Source organism: Sarcophilus harrisii, chromosome 3 (assembly GCF_902635505.1).
Source record: "Sarcophilus harrisii chromosome 3, mSarHar1.11, whole genome shotgun sequence".
Classification (NCBI taxonomy): Eukaryota; Metazoa; Chordata; class Mammalia; order Dasyuromorphia; family Dasyuridae; genus Sarcophilus; species Sarcophilus harrisii.
Genome location: NC_045428.1, coordinates 600,560,682 through 600,586,763, shown reverse-complemented (window position 1 = coordinate 600,586,763; position 26,082 = coordinate 600,560,682). Strand labels below are relative to the sequence as shown.

Below are 26,082 nucleotides of genomic sequence, written 5' to 3'. Positions count from 1 at the left end.
AGCTCCCAGGTACACAGCAGGCGGGGGGGAGACGAGGGGCTCGAGGTCCCTTAGCTGGGGAGGGACCTGTGGGCCGATGTTGGGACTCCCCGAGCCTCGCTGTGGGAATGGCCAAAGACTAGATCAGAGGGCGAACCAAAAAGACACACGAGCAGCCCTTTTATTTTGCAGAGAAGGTACAGGCTCGGGGAGGGGTCAGGGTGGCTTGTCCCGTGCAGGGACCCGGGCCCGGGAGGGGGGACCCATCAGCAGTGAGCCCCGGACTCCCACTGCATGGTGTGGGTCAGCTCCTGCAGGTAGCTGTGGAGCTGGGCAGGTGCCAGGGACAGGGAGAGGCTGCTGGAGATCTGCAGGTCCACCTCTTCCAGGGAGGACGCCCCGCCGGCCTGCGCCACCTCGTGGAGCGCCCGCAGAGCGGTGGGCACCACCTGGAGAGGAGAGAGTGGCCGGCTCAGAGAAATGGCCCCTGTACCAAGGGCCGCCGACTGCTCCACGGGTTCCCTTTGCCCCCCTGGCATAGGCCCCCCCAGAGCCTCCCGTGTTCACAGGCTGTTGTGGCAGCAGCCCTGTGGGCTCTGGGCCACCCCCTGCTTGGCACAGAGCTTGGTGCGGAAGCAGCAGAGCCAAGGGTTACAGCTAAGATTCCCAAACTCGGGGTCGGCCCCTGGAACGTGGGCGGCAGCTCAGGGCCTGTTGCGGCACCTTGACCATGATAAGCTTCTTGGTCCACGGTTGGGCTTCTGTGGGCCAAGGCTCCCCTAGGCTGAACCAGACGGTGTACTGGGGCGAGCGGTGACTGCCTTCCAGGAAGGAGATGAGGTCTGGAGATACATAAAGGGTGCTCAGGGTTGGGGGTCTCGGCCCTCCCCGGCCCTCCCCCAGCCTCCCCAGCCTCACCGTTCACAAACTGGGAAATGTAGCAGACTTGCTGGCCGGCGTTCTCCTTGGTCACTTCCCTGCCTGTGGCCCCCGGGGCTGCCTGTTCTCCCAGGGCCCAGTAGGCCCGGCAGTGGCCCAGGCGCTGAGCCCGCAGCCCCGTCTGGGAGGTCCACAAGGCCAGCCCGGCCCCCAGGCTGCCCAGCACCTTGCCCACATAATAGGCCACGTGCTGATCAGCCAGGGTGCTGCTGGGCTCGGGCAGGGCCAGGGCGGTTCCGGCCACCTGGGTCCCGGCCTCCACCCCAGGGTTCGGCCCAACCAGCCGCAGGCCCCCCAGGCAGGAGAGGCACTCCTGAAGGACCTGGCGGCCCCTGTAGAAGGCCGTCACCTCATACTCGGACTCTGGAGACAGAAGAGCAGGCCTGAAGGCCCAGGCGGGCCGGCTTTGGGCCCTGGCTCCCTCCCACCTCCCAGCAGGCCTGGTACTCACGCAGGCCATTGGCCAAAAGTGCCATCAGGGGGTTGCAGGCCGGGGCCGGCTCTGGTGTCTGGGGGAGCTGCTCCAAGATCGAGTTGGGGCTGAAGGCTAGAGCGGGGAGCAGAGGAAGGGCTCAGCCCGCGGGCGTGGGAGCCTGGGTTCCAGGGATGCTGCCTCCCCCGACCCTACCTTCGGGGAGCTGCTGCGGGGGTGGCTGCGGGGACAGGGTCAGCGTCTTCAGGATATCCTGGATGGCCTCCTGTGGGGAGAGAGGCACAGGTGGCACCCGGGGAGCGGCTGGGTCGGGGCCATTCCTGCCCCACCGGGACCCTCACCTGCTCCTCGGGCTCGGCGGCTGGGCCGGACTCGCGGCCCTCCCCGACCTCGGGCAAGAACTCGTAGATCTTGTGCGGATTCTGCGAGTCCCGGCTGCGGTTGCTGAGCACGCGGAGGTTCTTCTTGCGGTCCAGCGCTGCCCGAAAATTCCGCTTCCAGGTGGCTGGGTCCGGGGCGTCGATGCCGGGCCGGTAGCTGCCGCTGGCCTCCGCCCACGCCTGCCGGGCCCAGGCGGCCGTGGGCTCGGAGGCGAGGGCGGGCCCCCCAAGAGACCGCACCCCCGAGGGGGCTGACCCCACGGACCACGCCCCCGCCCGCAGGGGGCCCCGGTCGCCCGCCCTGACCTGGAGGCCACGCCCTCGCGATCCCGCTCCCTTCCCCCCCCCCCCCCACGCCCCCGCCCGCAGGGGGCCCCGGTATGGGGGGGGGGGGGAACACACTCCGCACCTGGAAGATGCGGAAATCGTCCTCCTGTAGGTCCTGGCGGAGCCCGTGCTTCCAGGGGATGTAGAAGAGCGTGCGCTCTTCATTGATCCACACCGCCCCCAGGAGCCCCGAGTCCAGCTGCTCCCGCAACCAAGGCAGGATCCGCGGCTTGGTCTTGGCCATGATCCGGCAGGCTGGGGGTGAGGCGCCCGCATTCAGCGAGGTGGAGGCCTCGGGAGCAGCCCTGCCTCCACCCCTAGAGCTGGCGTGCGGGGTGGCGCGGCGGCCGAGAGCGGAAAGGCTTCGGGGAGCGGGGCCCAGGAAGTGGAGATCCCAGGGCCCATTCTGTGGATCAGGAAACTGAGGCTCCCAGAAGAGCCGGGCCGGACCCGGACGTATCCCACCGCTCCCCGGCTCGCGGAATTCCGACACCTCCCCACACCCTGCTCCTCCCCTAGAACTTTTACCTAGTCCTGGGCCGGGCACCTAAGGGTCCCCCTCCTTTCCGCTGGGCCGCCTCTCCTCACCCCCCTCCCCGTCAGCTGATTCCAATAGGTCAAATCCCCAACCCGCTGGCACAGCCGGGAGGGCCGAATGACATGGAAATGATGCCCCGCCTCTGGTTCTGCGCGCGGAAGCCTAGGGACTCCGCCGGAGGAGTCCCTAAAAACTTTGGGGGGGAAAGTTCCGAGAGACTCCACCCCTGGTCACAACGGCCTCGGCAAACTACAGTTCCCTTCCGTCCTTGCGCGCCGAGAAGTTGGTTCCTCCAAGTGGGGGCCCTAGTGCTTGCTGGTACTTGTAGTGTTTTGTCTGATGCCTCGACGGGAACGCTCCACCCCAACTCGTACCTCCTCCTTCCAAGACCTAAGCTTGCCGCGCTGAACCTGCTGGGTCCGAGGCGGGCGCTAGGTGCCTAGAACCCTTTTCACGGGCCTTTCCGGATTCGGACCCAGGAGGAACTGGAGCAGCGGGGGTTGGCGCTCTTGGCACCTCCCGCCAGCCTTGCCCAGGCTTTTGCAGCCCGCCGGATCTCTTTCCGGCCCCCCCCCCCCCCTTCCCTTCTGTCTCTCCAGGGGTCGGCTATCCGTCTGCCCTTGGGGTCTGCGTTCCTCCCAGCCCCATCCCGAGCCCCGCCTTCTCTCTCTGTCCCCGCTTAGTATCTCCAGGTTGCTGCCTACATCTTGGGTCTCTGCCCCCCGTCTTTAGGCTCCCCGGCATCGCTGCCTCCTTTGGAGACCATCTCGCCAGCTGCCCCCAGCCCCGCTCCATCTCGGTGCTCCGAGGTGAGATGAGCCGCGGGCGGGGACGGCACGACCCCCGGGGCTCAGGAGCCCGTGCGGGCCGCTGACGGGCCCGGGCGGCCCCAACGGAAGGGACAGGGGCCTGACTCGGGGCGGACTGGCAGGGGGCGTATGGTGGATGGAGTCCCGGCTGGCAGGAGGCTCGGAGCGCTACCGCCTCCTACCGTCCGGGCGAAGCCCACGCGTAGTCTCGTTTTCTGCACGGCTCCCACTCGGCCGCCTTTGGCGGCTTCACGCCAATCCGAGAGGCTGCGGGAACGATACGCGAGGGAGGGCATGCGCAGTGCCGCGAACTCGCCAATGAGCGCATCAGCGCGGCGGGGCGGAGCAACGGAGAGATGGATCGCTCTGTCTGCGCGGGGTCCGCCGGGAAAGGGACGAGAGGGCGGGGGCTGATGTTACGCATAGCCAATGACGACGCGAAACGTCAAGATGGGCTGGTGAGTCGCTCAATGAGAGCGCACGAGAGGTGGTGCCCGCGGCGAGCAGGGGGCGGTGCGCCCGCTAAAAGGCGGCCCCGGGGGAGCCGCGGGCGGGGGGCGAGTTGGGGGGAAAGAAGATGGCGGCGGCAGCCGAGGCCACGAACTGCATCATGGAGGTGAGCGGGGCCGGGCGGCGGCGGCGGGGGCGGAGACGCCCGCCGTAGCTGGCCGCTTCCATGAAGGCGGCCACGAGCGGCGTCGGGGACTGCTAGGCGGCATCCCGGGAGGGCGGCGTGGAGACGGCGACGGCGACGGGAGGGGATGGGGTTGAAGGCTCGCGCGCTTACCATCCCCCCTCCCAACGTCGGCCGCTCAGCCGGGGATCGCAAAACGTTGAAGATCGGGGTGCAGGGGAGGTTTCGCCAGGCGGCGGGGGGGGGGCCGGGCAGGCGGGGGGGGCAAAACGTTGAAGATGGGGGGGGGGGGGGGGGGGGGGGGGACGCAGGGCACCACTTCCGGTCCGAGCGCACTTCCTTCCCCCCACCCGCGCCCCACGTGGCCCCCGCGCGAGCACCGGGGGCCTCTGGCGAAGGCCCCCGGAGAACAAAGGATCGGACAGCTTGCCAGCGGAGGGGGCAGTGGGCAAACACCCAGGGCGAGGGGATTCGAGGCCTGGGCAGGGATGGCAGGCTGGGGGGGGGTGCAGATCTCCAAGCGCAGGAGAGGGAAGAGGTTGGGGGGGACGGTCCTTCTGCCTCCAGCCCAGCGGCCTTTTCCGGGGGGGACCCGGGCCTCCCCAGGCCGAGGAATGGGCCGGGGTCCTGGGAGTTGGAGGGGAGGGGGCCTAGGATAGGCTGGGGGAGAGAAGGGAGTGGGGGCTGGGACCTGCGAGGGACACCCGGAGGTCAGGGCCTGGACGATCTATTCCTGGTGTCTGAGTCTGCGCAGGCGCCCGATGGGGGGGGGGGGGGGGGGGGCGGGGGGGGGGGGGGGGGGTGTGGAGCAGCTGTGTGAGCTCGTCTTCAGGAGGAGGGGGCCGGGATGCAGTAGAGGGAAGGCCCCAGAGAGTCAGCATCAGCCAAGGGCTTTTGCCCCAGTTTTTCTTCAGCCACAGCTGGGATGGGGGGGGACCCTCTCCCCCTGTCCCTCCCCAACTTGTCCCCCAGAGCCCCCGAGCCTGGCCCCCGGGAGCTAACTGTCTCTCCCTGTTACTCTCTCCTAGAGTTTTGTGGCCACCTTGGCTAATGGGATGAGCCTCCAGCCTCCACTTGAAGAAGTAAATATCCTTTTGTGAGCCTTCCCTCATCCCCTGCCCACGTCCCCTCATTGTGACTTTGGGGAAAGTCGTTTTTCTCCATGCCTCAGTTTCCCCTCTAAGCTAACAGGCTGTGGGGACCAGGAAACCCCTAAAGGCTCGGACCTTCCCAGGTCCCAAGGCACAGGCTGCCCCGGAGCTGTCCTGGCCGGGCCCTAAATCGAGGCTCTCATCCTACCTTTTGGCTCAAAAGGCTCCTGGGAGGATTTTCCTCCCAAGCGGGAGGCAGACGCTTCTGTCCCCTGGCCTGCCTGGGAGAAGGGTCCTGGGACGGTGTCCCTGTTTCCAGGGTTAAAATGACAGCTCCATCCCAGCCGGGGCTCCCTGTCTCTGGGACCCCCGGGCCTGCGCTCTCCCCGCTGCCCAGTAAAAACAAAGGCTGGTCTCGCAGCCGAGCCGGCATCTTGCCTTTGGCGTCGGGTGCCACCTTGGGAAAACGACTCTCCCTTGGTTTGCCGGCCCCCACCCCCCCCTTAAAAAGGGGGCTTCGGTTAGGACGTCTGTAGTCACCCTGCTATGGCAGGGTCCCATGGAAGGCTCTCCCTCTGGCCTAGGACCACGTCTCCCTCTCTCAAAGCCCAGGCAAAATCTTCCTTAACTCTGCCTCCAGCAGCCCCTTCCCCAAATTTGCACCAGTCCCCCATTCCCCAGACCCCCAGTGTTCCCCCCCAACCCCCGGCTGTGGGCTGAGCTAGAGATTGGAGAGTAGGCGCCGTGAGGTATCGGGGCCTCTGGGGGAAACTGAGGCAGGGATCGTTGTGGGGGGTGGGATGGAGCTCGGGAGATTTCTAAAGCTTGGAACGGGAGAAGGAGACAGTCCCTGGGGCCTGGGGTGGGGGTCGGAGGGTTCCCGGAAAGAAATCCCGGCCTTGGGTCCCCCTCCCAAAACGTGACCCCTCCATCCCAACCCAGGTGTTCCCCAGCCAGGAGCAGAGCCCCTGCCGAGGACAGGTCCAAGGACTTTCTTTACCCAGCCCATTTCCCAGGTGGGGCCTCCCGGGGTGGGCTTGGGGGCGGGGCAGGGTTTGGGGGCGGGCATCCCAGCTTCCCGGGGCCCCTTCCACAGGAGATGCTCAGGGCAGGGGGCTCACTTGGAACCCATGTTCCCCCGCACCTTTCAGGACAAGGTGGTTGGGATGTGGCCCGCACCGCATCCTCGTTGTTTGCCCAAGGCTGGGGGGTTTTAAATTTGGTTCAAATGGGGGGGGGAGGGGAGGAGGCCGCTGACCCTTCCTTCCTCCAGATCGAGTGCTCCAGCATCTCTGACTATGCCGTCAAGATCGTCAAGGCCAACAAGCTCGACCATGGTGAGCGGCTGGGCCTCCGGGGAGGGCTTGGGGGGGGGTGGCGGGGGCCTCCTGCTGAGCTTGGCCTTGTCCCGCCCACAGTGGTGACCATCATCAAAGGGAAGGTGGAGGAGGTGGAGCTGCCTGTGGACAAGGTGGACGTGATCATCAGCGAGTGGATGGGCTATTGTCTCTTCTACGAATCCATGCTCAACACCGTCCTCCACGCCCGGGACAAGTGGCTGGTGAGGACCCGGCCCCGCTGTCTCCCACGCCCGGCCCACTATCCCCCCCTTCCTAGTTTTTGAGCCTCCTCTCTCACCCCTCAGGCCCCTGATGGACTCATCTTCCCCGACCGGGCAACGCTGTACGTGACTGCCATTGAGGATCGGCAGTACAAGGACTACAAGATTCACTGTGAGTGGGGTCGGGCGCGGGGGCAAAGGTGGGCCAGGCCGGGCGGGGCTGCTCGGGGTCACGGCTTCTCCTCTGTCCCTCAGGGTGGGAGAACGTCTATGGCTTTGACATGTCCTGCATCAAGGACGTGGCCATAAAGGAGCCTCTGGTTGACGTGGTTGACCCCAAGCAGCTGGTGACCAACGCCTGCCTCATCAAGGTACCAGGCTGGGGGGAGGCCCTCGGTGAGGGGGCGGGGCTGGGCTCCGGGGGCGGGTCCTTTCCCAGCAACTGCCTTTGCTGCCTCCCCTCCTCCCTCCCATGTTCCTGATGAGTCAAGGGTCTGGGCTGGTGGCGCATCTCGGGAGCGGGGATGGCCTGACGCCCGGTGCCGTCCCTCGGCAGGAGGTGGACATCTACACGGTGCGCGTGGATGACCTGACCTTCACCTCCCCCTTCTGCCTACAAGTGAAGAGGAACGACTACGTCCACGCTCTGGTCGCCTACTTCAACATCGAGTTCACCCGTTGCCACAAGCGCACCGGCTTCTCCACCAGTGAGTGGGGGCGAGAGGGAGGGGCCGGTTACAGGCTCCCTGGGGGGATTCTTAGAGGAGCGGAGCCCGGGGCCCCTCTCCGACCTCCCGCTCGGCTCCCTCTCGTTCAGGCCCCGAGTCCCCTTACACACACTGGAAGCAAACTGTCTTCTACATGGAGGACTACCTCACGGTGAAGACGGGCGAGGAGATCTTCGGCACCATCGGCATGCGGCCCAACGCCAAGAACAACGTAAGTCGGGCCGGGGCAGGGTCCGGGGCGTGGGGCTGGGCCTTGTGGGGATGGGGGGAGGAGCCACCCTCTTCCCTCACGCACGCTTCCCAATCTCCCCTGCAGCGAGACCTCGACTTCACCATCGACCTGGACTTCAAAGGCCAGTTGTGTGAGCTCTCCTGCTCCACCGACTACCGGATGCGCTGAGCCGGCCCGCGGGCTGTTCCCGGGGGCCCCGCCCCAGCCGGCCCCACCACTCCCTGGGCTAGGCCTCCCGCCTGGGCCAGCCCACCCCACCCCAGGGAGCCGGCGGGGGCCAGCTTGATGGTTTGAGGGCCCCCTAGCCCCCTCCCCTGTCCTCTGTCCTCCACCCCCAAGCCCTGCTCCCTCCCGTGGGTGAGTGAGGGGCCCAAGGGCGACATCGTGACTGTGTTTTTCATAACTTATGTTTTTATATGGTTGCATTCATGATAATAAATCGTCAGCTGGGACGTGGGGAGCAAACCTTGGGCTGGGCCAGGGTGGGACCTGGGGAGGGCTGGGCTGGGGGGGGTCTCCCGCCCCCTGGGGGAAGCTCTTCGCCTCTTCCCCACATGTCAGAGAACCTTCTTCCCCTTGGGTCATCTGTGCCCCATTTGGGGACCCGCCTGGCCTGGGACAGCTGCCTCCAGAAGGCCCTCCTCCATTGCTCCCTCCCTTCCCAGAAGTGGTCCCCAAGCCAGCTCCTCCCCTTCACCAATTGTTCCCCAGATGGCAGAGCCCCCATGAGACAAAGCTTTCCCTGGCCAGCAGGAGGTGCTTGGGGATGCTGCCCTCTTGGATCCCTGGGCTCCCCCCTCCCAAAAGGAGCTGTCCCACACTCCCCTTGCCCAAGTCTGGCCCAGGGTTTGGCTACACAAAGGTCCTCATCTAGCCTGCACATGCCTCGGCTTTGGCCCATAGAACAGCCAGCTACAACTCGGGTCTAGTGCCTCAGTTGTGTCTAGCAGACACTTCATAGGTGGGGAAACTGAGGTAATCACAGTAAAGTGACTTGTTTGGACTTAGCCTGTGGCTGGGCTCCTGTGCCACCGAACTACCTTCAGGAACACTAGTGGGGGAAGCTGAACTGTTGGGAACCTCCCCTCTTCTAGGCCCTGGAGGACAGGTCACAGCTTCCAGCCTGGTCTCTATAAATCTAAAAAGTGGGGGAAGACGTAGTGTCCCTAAACAGGGCGTTGTCCAGCATGCTCCATGCTCTGCAGACCCGAACCTCTTGCCTGGGCGGGGAGAGGCGCAGCAGACTGGGAGGTTGGGACGCAGATCAGGCGGGCTCCTCCCCCCGGCTCCATGAGAGCCCCTGCCCCAGAATGAACGGAGAACCACCGGTTCCCTAATACCTCAGTCCCTCTGCCAAGGACAATGCATCTAGCTAGGGGGCTGGGGGAGGAGACCCCTCCAACTGGGAGGGACAGGACGCGCACATGCGCACGGAATCTGCGGGGGCTAGATAGACACCCCCCCCTCGTGCGTGACGTGAGGTGGGGGAAGGGGACATCCGGGCGCAGGCGCAGAAGACAAGGGGGCGGGGGGAGGGGGGGAAGCTTAAGATTCCATCGATGGGGGGGGGGTGCGGCTCTTCGCATGTTGGAGATCTCCAAGCGCAGTGAGTAGCGAGACGATAGCTCCTGAAAAGAGTAACCCGGGGCCTGGAGCTGGAGGAAGAGAATCCTGGGATCCACCTGGGCGGGAATTGGAGGAGGGGGCCGCAGATGGGTTGTGGCTGAGGGTCGATATCCGGGGAGCTGGGATTGGAGTCCCGGTAAGGGAGCGGGGAGTCGGTACCCCGGGTCTTCGGCTCTCGGCTGCCGGCCCTTCTCTCTTGCTCTTAAGCATCCCAGGCAATGGAGCATGCGCGGTGGATAAGCCTGGACTCTGCGGGACCCTTCTCCAGCCCCTTCCTAATAACTCCGCCCCTTGCTTCCCTGAAGCTATTAAATAGTGATACCCGGGCGGGGGAATGGTGTCTAGGGCCGCTTCTTTCCTATCCCGGAGCGGGGTGGGATGGAAGCATGGGCACTTGAGGTGCCGAGCCAGCCGCTTTCTGCGGGCCCCGAACTGCATCTCCCAGCAGGCCCTGCGGCGGCCCCCTATAGGCAGCCCCTTTCACGGTGCCCAAGGTCTCATGGGAGTTGTAGTCAGTCACTGGGGGCCGAGCTGCTCCTGGGTTGGAGGGTCTTGGGGGTCAACTTCTGCTCTCCCTCCCCGGGTCCCAGGGCGCCATGGCCGAGGCCCGCCAGGCAGCGACCTTCCGCCTAGAGCTGGGCCAGGGGACCCGCGGGCCAAGGTGGTGGAATCGAGCCTTGAAGGAGGTCGGCAGTGCGGGACTGCGCTCCTGGAGGCGGAGCCTGGCCCAATGCAGGGTAAGGGGGGACTTTGGGCTCTCCTGCCTGGCCCCCCTCCCCCTCCCCCATCCTGCCGTTCTCCCTGCTCACCCTCGCGCCTGGGCACTGCCAGGGTCGCGCTGCTCATGCAAGCCTCGCCCCCTTTGGGGAGCCTCCCCCGCAGCGGCTCCGCTGTCCAAGGTCCTGGAAGCCCAGCCCCCAGAGGCCCGTCCAGGTTGGCCCTGGCGAGCCCAAGTAGCTTGTAGCTTCCCCCCAGTCTTGGAGCGGCAGCCAGCGTGGCTTCTGTCCCGGCAGGATGATGTCCTCCGCGGAGCCTGCCCCGGCGGCGCCGCCAGCGGCCTCTTCCTCTTCGCCGCCATCCAGGGCGCCCGCTTCGTGCAGCTAGACCCCTCCTTGGGGCTGGTGGACTGGATCAAGGCCAACCTCCCGGACTGGTGAGGCTCCAGCCAGGCCCGCGGGCCCTCTGGCCAGCCCTGGGTTCGGCCCCCACCTGGCCCCGGGCGGTCCAGGGCAGGGCCCGGGCCAGTGGCGGGGGTGGGGCGGGTGGGGTGCTGTTCAAACTCCCGGCCCGGGGGCTGAGCCCCAGCCTGGTCCCCCTCCCCTCTCCCCAGGGGTGCGCGCCGGCTCCCCGCCTTCCAAGGGGCTCTGGCGGCCGCCGTCTTCGCCGGGGGCCTCTGGACGGCCCTGCTGCTGACCCTGCATGTGGTTCTGCGGCTCCTCCTCCGCTACCAGGGCTGGCTGAGCGAGCCTCGGGGGACCCTGTCCTTGCCCACGCGCTCCTGGCTGGTATGAGGAGCCTTGGGGGCCGGCGTCCGCCTCTGCCGGCCCCACCTGGTCTCTGTGTCTCAGTGTCTCTGCTTTGTCTTGGGGACTGGGGGCCCTGAAGGAAGGGGGAGAGGGTCTGGGTCAGGGCCCTGTGCTTCCTGCCTTCCCCAGGCCCTGGTCAGGATCTTCTCCGGCCGCCGCCCGACGCTCTACACCTACCAGCGTTCCCTGCCCTGCCTACCCCTGCCCTCTACGGCGGGCACCGTGGCCAAGGTGGGCATGGCGAGTGCCCGAGAGTCGGGGACTATGGGAATGCACGTATAGGGACGTGGGGGATTGGGGGACTTGGGGACCCGAGAGTCAGGGGGACGGGGGTGTGGGGACTTGGGGGCCCGAGTCAGCAGCCAGCATGGCGAGCCAGGAAATCAGGGGCCCATGGGATTAGGGTCTCGAGGGGTCCCGGGTGGCCAGGGGCGAAGCTTGGTCGTGTCCCCCCAGTACTTGGAGTCTGTGCGACCACTGCTGCCAGACGAGGATTTCCAGGCCCTGAGCGGCCAGGCCCGGACCTTCCTCCAGGCAGAGGCCCCCCGGCTGCAGGCTCTTCTGGGCCTCAAGGCCTGGTGGGCGACCAATTACGTGAGTATCGCATCTGCTCCTCAGGGCGTCCTTGTGGGGCTGGGGGAGAGGGGGATGGGGGGGGGAACGGGGGCACGTGGCCCATTTTGACTCGGCATCCCCCACAGGTGAGTGACTGGTGGGAAGAATACGTCTACCTGCGGTCCCAAAGCTCCCTGCTGGGCGGCAGCAACTACTACATCCTGGTGAGCCCCTCCCCCTGGGGCCGGGCTCCGATGGCTGAAGTTGTGCCAGCTGGGAGGGGGCCCGGCGGTGAGGGGGGGGCTGGGGGCGGGGAGGCCGTGGGCGGGAGAGCAGGTGCCGCAGCCTCCTCCTGCCCGCAGGACTTCCTCTCGGCGGCCCCCACTCCTCTGCAGGCCGCCCGGGCCGGCAACGCTGTCTACGCCATGATGAGGTTCCGGGAGCGGCTTCGGCGAGGGGAGATGGAGCCCGTAAGAGGCTGGGAGGGGCGGCGGGCGGGAGTGGCCGGGAGCCGGGTGGGCCCGGCCCCGAAGTCATTCCCGTCTCCCTCGGTCCAGGCGACCCTGCTGGGGCTGCGCCCGCTGTGCTCCGCCCAATACCGGCGCATGTTCAACACCAGCCGGATCCCTGGTGTCTCCAGAGGTGAGAGATCCTGGACCGGGACCCCTGCCCTCCGCCCGGGGGACCCCGGACAAGGGACGATCCCCTGGCGCGGCGGCGGGCTTCCAGGGAGGAGACGCGGGTTCCCATGCCGCCTCCCGGGCAGCCAGCAAGCGTTTGCGAGGCCCCTGCTGGGTACCGGGTCCTGGGCAGGAAGGGTGCCCGCTTTCTGTGCCGTCAGTGACAAGAAATGCCGGGGCTGGAAGCCCGATGGCATTCGTGGCCCGGGGAGAGGCGAGGCACAGGATCGGCTGCCGCCTTCCCCGACGCTGGCCTCTGACCTCGGGCACCCACGGCCTCCTCCCCAGACCGGCTGTGCCACGTGAGCGACAGCCGCAGCTGCCACGTGGCCGTCCTGCACCAGGGCCGCTTCTTCCGCCTGGGGACCCACGGGGGGCCGGGGGGCCGCCTGCTGAGCCCCCGCGTTCTGGAGCAGAAGTTTCAGCACATCCTGGATGACCCGGCCCCAGCCCGGCCCTCTGAGGAGCACCTGGCGGCTCTGACGGCCGCTCCCAGGTAGGCGGGCTCCCCGGTGGGCTGCGGGCCCTGGGGGTCGGGGTCTGGCCGCACTGAGCTGGCCCTTGCCCCGACAGGGCGCTGTGGGCTCAGGCTCGGGCCTCCCTGCGGGCAGAGGCCGCCCTGGACGTGGTGGAAGGGGCCGCCTTCTTCGTGTGCCTGGAGGACACCCCGGGGCCCTCGGACGCGGCCCCTGAGGTGCTGCTGGACCAGCTGGCTCAGTCCCTGCTGGTGGGGACCGGCCACAGCAGGTGAGCCTGTGGCCCAAGGCTCCCCCCCCCCCCCCACGTCCCGCCCAGGCAGGGCTCCTGGTCTTCTGCTTCTCCCGCCCCGCATGTCCCAGCCCTGCCTCCTGCCCTCCCGGCCCCCCCCACGCCCAGCCCTCAGTGTGCCCAGACTCCTGCCCTGCGGACCCCCCAGCCCTCCAGCACAGACCTCCCTGCCAGCCCTCTCCTGCCCCCCACAGGTGGTTGGACAAGTCTCTGAACCTCGTGGTCTTCGCCGGTGGCCGCATGGGGCTGAACGTAGAGCACGCCTGGGCCGACGCCCCCGTCCCTTCGCACATGTGGGAGGCACGGCCCGAGCCCGACACCCCGGGCCCTTGGGGGGCCGCACTCTGTCTCCAGGGAGCCACACGGGTGCAGACTTGAGGGTGGGGGGTAGGGGGCCAGCCCCAGGCAGGTCTTGACCACTTCTCTCTCCCGCCCCCCAGGCCGTCCTGGCTGCCGACTGCTTTGAACTGGGCTACTCGGCCAACGGGCATTGCAGAGGGACCCCCGACCCCGAGGCAAGCCCGCCTGAGCGGCTGCGCTGGGTGGTGCCCGAGGAGGTGAGAGCCCCCGCCCCGCCCCGGCGCCCCTGTGCCCGGCCTCGGCCCCTCACGGTGCTCCCTTCCTGGCAGGTGGCCGCCGCCGTCCCCCTGGCTCTGCGGGAAGCCCGGGCCTTGGCTCGAGACACCGAGTGCCACGTCCTCCCCTTCGCCCACTTTGGGAGAGGATTCACCCGACGCTGCCGAGCCCCGGCGAGCAGCTTCGTGCAGCTGGCGCTGCAGCTGGCGCGCTTTCGGGTCAGTGCCCGGGTCGGGGGCGCCCCAAGGGGCCTGTAGGCTGGGCCAGGTTCGGGGGGCGGGGCCGGGGAGGGGGCAGCTTAGCCTGGGACCAGGGCGGTCCAGCCAGGGAGGGGCTCCGTGCCCAGACTGACCCCCGTCCCGTCCTGGGCCCACCAGGACCAGGGCGGCTTCTGCCTGACCTACGAGGCCTGCATGACCAGGGCGTTTCTCGAGGGCCGCACCGAGACCGTCCGGCCGTGCACCGAGGAATCCTGCGCCTTCGTCAGGGCCATGCAGGACCCCAGGCTGCCGGTAGGCCTCCCCCCTCCACGCCCCCTCCCTGCGTCCCCCAGAGCCTGGGGGGATGATGACCTCTGGTTGACCTCCCCCAGAATGCCCAGCGTCTGGCGCTCTTCCGAGCGGCCGCAGACAAGCACCGGGCGCTGTGCCGGGCGGCCCTGAGCGGCGAGGGCGTCGATCGCCACCTCTTCTGCCTCTATCTGGTCTCTCGGTTCCTCCCGCTCCCGTCCCCGTTCTTAACTCAGGTCAGCGGACCCTGCCCGGGGGAGGAAGGGGTGCCTCTGGGAATGGGCCGAGCCTTGGGGTCCCCGGGCCCACACCCTCCTCCTGAACCCCACTTTCCAGGTTCGGGCCGAGCAGTGGAAACTCTCCACCAGCCAGAGCCCCACACAGCAGCCGCAGCTGTTCGATCCGGCCAATCACCCCGACTTTGTCTGCTGCGGGGGCGGCTTTGGGCCTGTGAGTGGGCCGGGCCGGGGAGGCAGCCCCTGGATGCCCTTGGGGGGGCCTGCAGCAAAGTTGGGGGGCAGGGACAGCCCCTGGATGCTGGGGTGGGAGGGAGGGGAGGATGAGACAGCCCCCAGATGCTGTGGGGGGGGGAGGGGCGGGGCTGCAGTGGAGTAGGAACGAGTCCCCAGACACCAAGGAGGGGCTTCCAGGGGGCCGCCTAGGCTGGGCTGGGGGGGGGGGGGCGGTGAGGACCACGGCACTGGGGACTTTTCTCCTCACTGGCTGCAGGCAGATGATGATGGCTATGGGGTGTCCTACATCTTCATGGGGGAGAGCATGGTCACCTTCCACATTTCCTGCAAGGTCTCCAGCCCTGACACGGTTAGAGCTCTTGTCTTCCCCGGCGTCCAGGCCCCCCACCCTCCCATCCCCCATTCCCCGGTGTCCAGGCCCCCCCACCCTCCCATCCCCCATTACCCCCTGGAGAGGTCAGAGACGCCTTGATCTGGAGCTTGTAAGTCTTTGGGGAGCATCCGTTTTGCTCATTTGAGGTCACACAAATAGGAAGGGGCAGCGCAGGATTTGAATTTGCTACCACTGTGACATTCTGTGCCATGAATCCTGAGCCCAGGTTTTACCCCCTGCATAAGGACCCCGGTGTCAGGCCCCCCATCCCCCAGTGTCCCATCCTTGCCCTCTCAGGCCCCTGAGGTCCTCTCTGGGGGTCCCCTTGGATCTCGGGGCCCTCGATCCTTTCTCACTGGCCCCACCTCCGCAGGATGCCCGGCGCTTTGGGCAGCACATTCAGGACGCCATGCTGGACGTGGCCGCGCTGTTTGGCCTGGGCGTGGGGCCCAGCACGGGGACCCGGCCTGGAGGGGCGGCCCGGGAGGACAAGAACTCCGGCGGGGGGGCTCCCCGGGGGCCCGACCCCCAAGGGGAGCCCCTGCCCCGGGGCCCAGGGCCCTGGGGGCAGCCCGGCCCCGGGGGTCCTGGCAGCCCCCGAGAGACCGAGGGGCCAAGGCGGCACCCCGGAGGCTCGGGGCCTCGCTCAGAAGCCGGCCCCGGGCTCGCGGGCCCCAGCTCTGGTCCGGCTTCATGGGCCTTGGCTAACCTCGTCCGTCCCCCTCCTGTGTCCTCGTCCCCAATGTGAAGTCTGGTTTTTCTGGCTGCGAGCACAGCCCACCCACAGGCTTGGGCCATCCCCACCCTGCCGCTGTTCCATGGGCTGAAGGTCCCCCCATTCCCGGGGGCCACGGGCTGCGGGCAGCTCGGACCCTATCTCAAGGGCTGTCACCCCAATGTCCCCGTCCCACGGCCCAAGGTCAGTGGGGGGTCTGAGCCCATTTCACAGATTCGGCTTCAGCCGGACCGTCCCACGGGCCCCAGCGCCCCGCCCCTGCCCCCAGCCCCGACTCCAGCGGTCCACAGCTAAGCTCCGGCCCGGCCTCCCTCGGCTCCGCGCCCAGCCCCGGCCTCACAACATCCCCAGCCCCGGGCCGGCGGCCGAACCAAACGGCCCCTCCCGGCGTCCGCCCCTGGCTGATTCGGGCTGGGTGGGGGCGGGACAGGCGGACCGGGCCTAATCCCGGGCCCCCAGGCGCGCCGGGCCGGGGGGGGAGGGCCGTTCCTGCCCACGGGGGACCGGGCGGCAGGGGCCTTCCCCGCCCGGCCGGGCCGGGGGAAACCCCTGGAAGGAGGGAGGCGCCCCAGGGGCCGGACCTCCCGGAGCCCTGGGCTCAAGCCCCGCCCCGCGCCAGCTGTGGGAGCCGGGGAACGGCCGCCTCAGGCTCCTTACCTGCAAAGTGGGGCTAAGACTAACGCCTGACTGGGGGGTTGGGGAGACATTTGAATGTGCTTTGCTAACCTTAAAGCCGCATAAATAAACTCTAGCTATTTGACGATGACGAGTAACGAGCCGGGATGTGGCAGAGGCAGGGGGGAGGGACACTGCTGCGGACTGTGAAGGGTGAGAGTTGTGGGGAGAATGGGTGGGGGCAGGGCACAGAGGGCAGGTGGGAGCCCCTCGGGGCTCCTCCCGCTCCTCCTCCTCCTTCTCTTCCTCCTCCTCCTCCTCCCTCCCTCCCTCCCCCTCCCCCTCCTCCCCCTCCTCCCCTCCCTCCCCCCTCCTCCCCTCCCCCTCCCTCCCTGCTCCCTCCCTCCCTCCCTCCTCCCCCCCTCCTCCCTCCCCCCCCTCCCTCCCTCCTCCCCTCCTCCCTTCTCCCTTCTCTCCTCCCTCCCTCCCTTCTCCCTTCTCCCCCTCCTCTCCCCCTCCCTCCCCCCTCCCTCCCTCCCTCCTCCCCCCCTCCCCTCCCTCCCCCCTCCCCCCTCCCCCTCCTCCCTCCCTCCCCCCCCTCCTCCTCCCCTCTTCTCCCTTTCCCCTCCTCCACTCCCCCTCCCTCCCTCCCTCCTCCCTCCCCTTTCCCCTCTCCCCTCCCTCCCCCCCTCCCTCCCTCCCTCCCTCCCCCCCTCCTCCCTCCCCTCCCTTTCCCTTCCTCCCCTCTCCCCCTCCCTCCCCCCTCCTCCCTCTCCCCCCTCCCCCTCCCCCCCTCCCTCCCTCCCCTCCCTTCCCTTCTCCCCTCCCACTCCCCTCCCCCTCCCTCCCCCCTTCCCTCCCTCCTCCCTCCCCTCCTCCCCTCCTCCCTCCCCCCTCCCTCCCCCCCCTCCCCTCCCTCTCCCCCCTCCTCCCCCTCCCCTCCCTTCCTCCCTCCCTCCCCTCCCTCCCTCCTTCTCCTTCCTCCCCTCCCTCCCCTCCCCCCTCCTTCCCCTCCTCCCCCTCCCCTCCTCCCTCCTCCCCCTCCCTTTTCCCCTGCCATCTTTTAACACTCTACTGACCCTGCATAAATAATCACATACCCACCTCTTTCAAAACCCGGCCAAAACACAATAACCCAAAACCCATCTATAGAACACAATTTAAATCCACCTCCAAACAAACCCTTATCCACCCCCGCACCCCCAACTATCTACAGAACCAAAAACCCAAAAAAAAGAAGAATCCCTAAAAACCCGTATTGCCAAGGGAAAAATCCCTAAACCCAATTGTCCGAAACGGAAATCCCCTAAACCCCTGTTATCCGAACTTTACCCCCCAAAAACCCGCCAGGCAATTTCCCTTAACTACCCCTCCCCAAGGAAAACGGGAAAAAACCCGAACTTTCCGAAACACCTTTAAAATAAATCCTTTCCGGCTTTTTTTCCCATCATTCGCTTTTTTCCCCCTCCAAACCCCCAACCCTCCTCTGAAAAAAAAAAAAAGGAAAAACCAACCAACAAAACCTACCACGGAAATGAAAGTCCGTAACAACAAAACCCCCTCTCGGGGGAAAAGGGAAGGGGTCCCCGGCCCCTGGCTTTAACCCCTTCCCCCCCTTCATCCAGAAAAAGCTTGAAATTAAAACCCCGTCATTAACCCTTTCCATACCATGGGCCATTCCCAAGGAAGAAAAGGAAACTTAGGGAGGAAGGGCCCCTGAGGGCCATTTTAAAAACCTCCCGGCTTCCCGGCGCTCGTTTTCCTCCCACAAAACCACCGGGAAGTGGGCCACGAAATTGAAACCGGAGCCCCACCCAACCTTTCCCTCCCGGAACCCATCCCCCTTCTGGAACCCCAGACTTTCCCGGGGCCCATCTCCACTTTAAAATTTACCCGCCAAAACCTCATTTAATCCCCTCATTACCATATACCGGCGGGTTTGGGAGGGGAAAGAAACCCCAAATCCCCAACCACTTCCCCTTCAGCCACCAAATTTTACCCCCTTCCTCAATTAAAGCCCTTATCACCCCGTCATTACACCTTCCTAATTCCGCCGCCCTGAACCTTTATGCCCATATTACACCGGTCATTTACCATTTTCGACTGGTCATTAAAATCATACCTTAGGTTCCTTTTATCATTAAATCAAAAGGTCATTATTCATTTAAATCATACTAGGTTTTATATCATTAAATCAAACTAGAGTCATTATATCATTAAATCATACTAGAGTCATTATATCATTATATCAAACTAGAGTCATTATATCATTAAATCATACTAGAGTCATTATATCATACTAGAGTCATTATATCATTAAATCATACTAGAGTCATTATATCATTAAATCATACTAGAGTCATTATATCATTATATCAAACTAGAGTCATTATATCATTAAATCATACTAGAGTCATTATATCATTATATCAAACTAGAGTCATTATATCATTTAAATCATACTAAGTCATTTATATCCAATTCTTTAAATCCCTTTAGAATCATTATATCATTTAAATCATACTAGGTCATTTATATCATTAAATCATACTAGGTCATTATATCATTTAAATCATACTAAGTCATTATATCATTATAATCAAAACTAGAGTCATTTTCATTAAATCATACTAGAGTCATTTATATTTATAATAAATAGGTTATTTCATTAAATCATACTAGAGTCATTATATCATTAAATCATACTAGAGTCATTATATCATTATATCAAACTAGAGTCATTATATCATTAAATCATACTAGAGTCATTATATCATTATATCAAACTAGAGTCATTATATCATTAAATCATACTAGAGTCATTATATCATTAAATCATACTAGAGTCATTATATCATTAAATCATACTAGAGTCATTATATCATTATATCAAAAGAGTCATTATATCATTAAATCATAATTTAAAATCATTATTATCATTAAATCATACTAGAGTCATTATATATATATATTATCATTATACTAGAGTCATTATATCATTATATCAAAATTAGAATCATTATATCCCATTATATTATCAAAACTAAGAGGTCATTATATCATTAAATCAAACTAGGTCATTTATATCATTAAATCATACTAGAGTCATTATATCATTATATCATACTAGAGTCATTATATCATTAAATCATACTGATCATTATTCATTTATCAAATAGAAGTCAAATTAATATCACATTTAAATCATACTAGAGTCATTTATATCATTTAAATCTACTAGGTCATTATATCATTATATCAAACTAGGTCATTATTCCATTAAATATACTAGAGTCATTTATTATTATATCAAACTAAGTCATTATATAAATTAAAATCATATTGAGTCATTATTATTTAATAAACTAGGTCATTTATCATTAAATCATACTAAATTCAATTATTAATCAAATTTTAAATCATACTAAGGTCATTATATCCATTTAAATCAATACTAGAGTCATTATATCCCATTATATCAAAACTAAGTCATTATTCATTAAATCATACTAAGTCATTATATCATTAAATATCAAACTTTAAATTTATTATATTCAAATCAATATTAAGTCATTATATCAAATAAACTAGGTTCATTATATCATTAAATCATACTAGAGTCATTATATCATTAAATCATACTAGAGTCATTATATCATTATATCAAACTAGAGTCATTATATCATTAAATCATACTAGAGTCATTATATCATTATATCAAACTAGAGTCATTATATCATTAAATCATACTAGAGTCATTATATCATTAAATCATACTAGGGTCATTATATATATATTATTATATCATACTAGAGTCATTATATCATTATATCAAACTAGGTCATTATTCATTATATCAAACTGGTCATTATATCATTTAAATCATACTAAGTCATTATTCATTAAATCAAACTAAATTATATCATTAAATCATACTAGAGTCATTATATCATTAAATCATACTAGAGTCATTATATCATTAAATCATACTAGAGTCATTATATCATTATATCAAACTAGAGTCATTATATCATTAAATCAATAACTTAGAATTATATCATTATTCAAATAAGAGTCATTATATCATTAAATCATACTAGAGTCATTATATCATTATATCAAACTAGAGTCATTATATCATTAAATCATACTAGAGTCATTATATCATTATATCAAACTAGAGTCATTATATCATTAAATCATACTAGAGTCATTATATCATTATATCAAACTAGAGTCATTATATCATTAAATCATACTAGAGTCATTATATCATTATATCAAACTAGAGTCATTATATCATTAAATCATACTAGAGTCATTATATCATTATATCAAACTAGAGTCATTATATCATTAAATCATACTAGAGTCATTATATCATTATATCAAACTAGAGTCATTATATCATTAAATCATACTAGAGTCATTATATCATTATATCAAACTAGAGTCATTATATCATTAAATCATACTAGAGTCATTATATCATTATATCAAACTAGAGTCATTATATCATTAAATCATACTAGAGTCATTATATCATTATATCAAACTAGAGTCATTATATCATTAAATCATACTAGAGTCATTATATCATTATATCAAACTAGAGTCATTATATCATTAAATCATACTAGAGTCATTATATCATTATATCAAACTAGAGTCATTATATCATTAAATCATACTAGAGTCATTATATCATTATATCAAACTAGAGTCATTATATCATTAAATCATACTAGAGTCATTATATCATTATATCAAACTAGAGTCATTATATCATTAAATCATACTAGAGTCATTATATCATTATATCAAACTAGAGTCATTATATCATTAAATCATACTAGAGTCATTATATCATTATATCAAACTAGAGTCATTATATCATTAAATCATACTAGAGTCATTATATCATTATATCAAACTAGAGTCATTATATCATTAAATCATACTAGAGTCATTATATCATTATATCAAACTAGAGTCATTATATCATTAAATCATACTAGAGTCATTATATCATTATATCAAACTAGAGTCATTATATCATTAAATCATACTAGAGTCATTATATCATTATATCAAACTAGAGTCATTATATCATTAAATCATACTAGAGTCATTATATCATTATATCAAACTAGAGTCATTATATCATTAAATCATACTAGAGTCATTATATCATTATATCAAACTAGAGTCATTATATCATTATATCTCAAACCTAAGTCATTATATCATTAAAATCCTATTAAGTCATTATATCATTAAAATCATACCTAGGGTTTCAAAATTAAATAATCATTATATCAAAACCTAGGTTTATATCATTAAATCATACTAAGTCATTATATCATTATATCATAAATTGTTATTATCATTATATCAAACTAGAGTCATTATATCATTAAATCATATTAGAGTCATTATATCATTAAATCATACTAGAGTCATTATATCATTATATCAAACTAGAGTCATTATATCATTATATCAAACTAGAGTCATTATATCATTATATCTCATTATATCATACTAGAGTCATTATATCATTAAAATCATACTAGGGTCATTATATCATTCAAATCAAACTAAGTCCATTATATCATTAAATCAAACTAAGTCATTATATAATTATATCTTCATTATATCAAATAAACTAAATCATTATATCATTAAATCATATTAAGTCATTATATCATTTAAATCCATACTAAGGTCATTATATCCCATTATTTCAAACTAAGTCATTATATCATTAAATCCACTAGAAGTCATTTATCATTATATCATACTAGAGTCATTATATCTTTATATCAAACTAGAGTCATTATATCAAAATCAATTAGAGTCATTTTATATTCAATTATTATCTTTAATTTATATCAAATACTAAGGTTTATTCATTAAATCATACTTAAATTCATTATATCCCATTTAAATTCAATATTAAGTCATTATATCATTATATCAAACTAGAGTCATTATATCATTATATCTCATTATATCATACTAGAGTCATTATATCATTAAATCATACTAGAGTCATTATATCATTAAATCAAACTAGAGTCATTATATCATTAAATCATACTAGAGTCATTTATATCATTAAATCCAAACTAGGAGTCATTATATCATTATATCAAACTAAGGTCATTTATCATTAAAATCCCAATATTAGAATTCCTTATAATCATTTACAAATCATACTGGTCATTATATCATTATATCAAACTGAAGTTTTCATTATATTCATTAAATCATACTAGGTCATTATATCATTAAATCCAAACTAAGTCATTATATCATTAAATAACTTCAAAAATACAAAAGAGTCATTATATCCCAATTTAAATCATATTAGGTCATTATATCATTTAAATCAATATTAGGGTCATTTTATTCCATTTATATCAAACTAGAGTCATTATATCATTAAATCATACTAGAGTCATTATATCATTATATCAAACGAGTCATTATATCATATATCAAACTAGAGTCTTATATTAAATCATTTAGATCATTATATCATTAAATATCTTCTTATTCAAATAAAAGTCATTATATCATTATATCAAACTAGAGTCATTATATCATTATATCTCATTATATCATACTAGAGTCATTATATCATTAAATCATATTAGAGTCATTATATCATTAAATCATATTAGGGTCATTATATCATTATATCAAACTAGAGTCATTATATCATTAAATCCTTACTAAGAATTCATTTATAAATTATTCCAATTATATCATACTAGAGTCATTATATATATATCATTATACTAGAGTCATTATATCATTATATTCAAAAACTAAAAGTCATTATATCATTATATCCTTCATTATATCAAATACTAGAGTCATTATATATTAAATCCTTTACTAGGTCATTATATCTCATTAAATCATACTAAAGTCATTATATCATTATATCAAACTAGAGTCATTATATCATTATATCTCATTATATCATACTAGAGTCATTATATCATTAAATCATACTAGAGTCATTATATCATTATATCAAACTAGAGTCATTATATCATTAAATCATACTAGAGTCATTATATCATTATATCAAACTAGAGTCATTATATCATTATATCAAACTAGAGTCATTATATCATTAAATCATACTAGAGTCATTATATCATTATATCACTAGGGTCATTATATCATTATATCAAACTAGAGTCATTATATCATTAAATCATACTAGAGTCATTATATCATTATATCAAACTAGAGTCATTATATCATTATATCAAACTAGAGTCATTATATCATTAAATCATATTAGAGTCATTATATCATTAAATCATACTAGGGTCATTATATCATTATATCAAACTAGAGTCATTATATCATTAAATCATACTAGAGTCATTATATCATTATATCAAACGAGTCATTATATCATATCTCATATCATACTAGAGTCATTATATATATATCATTATACTAGAGTCATTATATCATTATATCTCATTATATCATACTAAAGTCATTATATCATTATATCAAACTAGAGTCATTATATCATTATATCATACTAGAGTCATTATATATATATCATTATATCAAACTAGAGTCATTATATCATTATATCTCATTACATCATACTAAAGTCATTATATCATTATATCAAACTAGAGTCATTATATCATTATATCTCATTATATCATACTAGAGTCATTATTTATTCTAAATCATATTAAGTCATTTATCATTAAAATCATAATGAATTCATTATTCATTATATCAAACTAGAGTCATTATATCATTAAATCATACTAGAGTCATTATATCATTATATCAAACGAGTCATTATATCATTAAATCATACAACAAGGTTTATATTATATAAACTAGAGTCATTATATCATTAAATATCTTCATTATTATTATACAAAAAGTCATTATTCATTAAATCAAATAGGTCATTATATCATTAAATCCTTCTAAGAGTCATTATATATATATCATTATACTAGAGTCATTATATCATTATATCTCATTATATCAATACAAAAAGTCATTATTATTAAATAATATTAATCATTATATCATTAAATCATACTAGGGTCATTATATCATTATATCAAACTAAATTATTTATATCATTAAATCATACTAGAGTCATTTATATTCCATTATATCAAACAGGAGTCATTATATCCATTAAATTCACACTGGTCTTATATATTTATATTATACTAAGAAATTCATTATATCTCATTATATCATACTAAAGTCATTATATCATTATATCAAACTAAGTCATTATATCCATTAAATCAAAATGAGTCATTTATATTATTCAATTAAACTGAATTCCATTATATTCATTAAATCATACTAAAGTCATTATATCATTATATTCAAAACTAAAGTCATTTATATCATTTATTATTCATTATATCAAACGAGTCATTATATCATTAAATTCATACTAGAGTCATTATATCATTTAAATCATACTAATCATTATTCCCATTTATTATATCAAACTAGAGTCATTATTCATTTATATCTTTATTATATCAATACTAAGTCATTATATCATTAAATCAAACTAGAAATTTATAATATTTTTATATCAAACTGGAGTCATTATATCATTAAATCAAACTAGATATTATTTTATAAAAGTCATTTAATCCATTAAATTAAACCCTAAGTTTATACTTTATATAAATAAGTTCATTATACTTTCCAATTCTGGTTCAATTTGTCCCATTTTTAAAATTTAATTAATTAAATAAATTAAATTTATAGAGTTTTCCTTTCAATTAAAATCATTTAATAGAGTTCAATTAAAAATTTAATCTCAATTTTTTTTCTAAATGCACATTTAAAGGAAATATATCATGTATTTCCCACCCACATCCATGAAAATAAATGCCCATCCAAATCACTAGAAATAACGACGAAATGAAAATCAAGACAACTTTGAGGTTTTGTTTCATGTCCAATAAATCGGCAAATTCACAAAGTCAGTCTGAGGTGAGAATTTTAGAATAGAATGGGCATATTATTGCATTTTTGGTGGATCTGTAAATTTGTTCAATGTTTCTAGAAATTAACTTAAAATTAAGTTAAGAAAAGGGTTAATGAGTCTGTATACTTTGACTCAGAGATTCTGTGTCTAGGCAGGTAACCCATCAAGGTCAAGAATCAAAAGAAAGGCTGTGTATAATAAACAGTTATAATAGCATTATTTTTTTGGTAGCAAAGAAATGGAAATATAGCAGATGCTCATGGGTTGGGGAATGGCAAAAACAAGTTGTGAATCCAGAATTTAATGTGTATGAACAGAGAGCTCACTAACCAATATAGATTTTTAAAATAAAAGTATAGCAAATGAAAATGAAAGGAAAGGGGGTGTATGTGTAGGGGGAGGGCGTTAATTGACTCAATCAATCAATCATTCCCATACTAGTTAAAAATAATCAACAAACTTCTAGTTCTTGACAGCTTTATCAGGGTGAATGTCTCTCTTCAAGCAATTAATCAAAGAGATTTAACTAAGGTACATGCTGTTATTTTTCTATGTGTCCTCTTTAAAAGAGCAAGCCAAAGATGACAGAAATAGATAACGATGAATGTTGGAGGGGATGCGGGAAAACTGGGACACTGACACATTGTTGGTGGAGTTGTGAGCAGATCCAGCCATTCTGGAGAGCAATTTGGAACGATGCTCAAAAAGTTATCAAACTGTGCATCCCCTTTGATCCAGCAGTGTTTCTACTGGGTTTATATCCCAAAAAGATTTTAAAGAAGGGAAAGAGACCTATATGTGCAAAAATGTTTGTGGCAGCCCTGTTTGTAGTGGCTAGAAACTGGAAACTGAGTGGATGCCCATCAGTTGGAGAATGGCTGAATAAATTGTGGTATATGAATATTATGGAATATTATTGCTCTATAAGAAACAATTAACAGGATGGTTTCAGAGAGACCTGGGAAGACT

The 26,082-nt window shown here is 53.6% G+C and overlaps 3 protein-coding genes across 5 annotated transcripts; 2 read left to right on the top strand and 1 right to left on the bottom strand.

Annotated features, from left to right (window-relative positions):
• Positions 1–139: 139 nt before the first annotated feature.
• Positions 140–3,855, bottom strand: LOC100933650 (interferon regulatory factor 3). 3 transcript variants are annotated; one of them, XM_031963409.1, is made up of 8 exons: positions 3,588–3,855; positions 2,141–2,313; positions 1,693–1,911; positions 1,547–1,616; positions 1,370–1,465; positions 898–1,281; positions 703–821; positions 140–428 (listed from the first exon to the last, which is right to left on the bottom strand). In XM_031963409.1, exons 2-8 carry the CDS (start codon positions 2,300–2,302, stop codon positions 246–248), a joined length of 1,233 nt encoding a protein of 410 aa, XP_031819269.1. In that variant the 5' UTR covers positions 2,303–2,313; positions 3,588–3,855; the 3' UTR covers positions 140–245. The 3 variants fall into 3 exon arrangements, with proteins under 3 accessions (XP_031819269.1, XP_031819267.1, XP_031819268.1); XM_031963407.1 differs by lacking the exon at positions 3,588–3,855 and adding an exon at positions 2,587–3,581; XM_031963408.1 differs by lacking the exon at positions 3,588–3,855 and having other exon boundaries at positions 2,141–2,580.
• Positions 3,856–3,875: 20 nt separating this feature from the next.
• On the top strand, positions 3,876–8,103 carry PRMT1 (protein arginine methyltransferase 1). The gene is given in 11 exon segments (XM_031961729.1): positions 3,876–3,966; positions 3,969–4,021; positions 5,068–5,138; positions 6,073–6,146; positions 6,282–6,467; positions 6,549–6,691; positions 6,776–6,863; positions 6,947–7,062; positions 7,248–7,398; positions 7,509–7,630; positions 7,736–8,103. Coding segments are annotated over 11 exon segments (1,179 nt in total). The 3' UTR covers positions 7,820–8,103.
• Positions 8,104–9,265: 1,162 nt separating this feature from the next.
• Positions 9,266–15,485, top strand: CPT1C (carnitine palmitoyltransferase 1C). Its single transcript, XM_031961728.1, has 18 exons — positions 9,266–10,014; positions 10,291–10,430; positions 10,608–10,782; positions 10,933–11,034; positions 11,260–11,397; positions 11,505–11,582; positions 11,721–11,828; positions 11,916–12,000; positions 12,327–12,534; positions 12,612–12,785; positions 13,001–13,106; positions 13,247–13,363; positions 13,436–13,600; positions 13,760–13,894; positions 13,975–14,127; positions 14,228–14,341; positions 14,621–14,713; positions 15,111–15,485. The coding sequence occupies exons 1-18, from the start codon at positions 9,874–9,876 to the stop codon at positions 15,483–15,485; spliced, it is 2,607 nt and encodes an 868-aa protein (XP_031817588.1). The 5' UTR covers positions 9,266–9,873.
• The last annotated feature ends 10,597 nt before the right edge of the window (positions 15,486–26,082 follow it).

Coding starts and splice junctions, on each gene's coding strand:
- LOC100933650 (XM_031963409.1), bottom strand. CDS start 2,302: ATGGCCAAGACCAAGCCGCGGATCCTGCCTTGGTTGCGGGAGCAGCTG. Junction 1,617..1,692: donor CCGCCGAGCCCGAGGAGCAG/GTGAGGGTCCCG, acceptor CTCTCCCCACAG/GAGGCCATCCAGGATATCCT. Junction 1,466..1,546: donor CCCGCAGCAGCTCCCCGAAG/GTAGGGTCGGGG, acceptor TCCCCGCTCTAG/CCTTCAGCCCCAACTCGATC.
- CPT1C (XM_031961728.1), top strand. CDS start 9,874: ATGGCCGAGGCCCGCCAGGCAGCGACCTTCCGCCTAGAGCTGGGCCAG. Junction 11,829..11,915: donor GGCGAGGGGAGATGGAGCCC/GTAAGAGGCTGG, acceptor CCCTCGGTCCAG/GCGACCCTGCTGGGGCTGCG. Junction 14,714..15,110: donor AGGTCTCCAGCCCTGACACG/GTTAGAGCTCTT, acceptor CCACCTCCGCAG/GATGCCCGGCGCTTTGGGCA.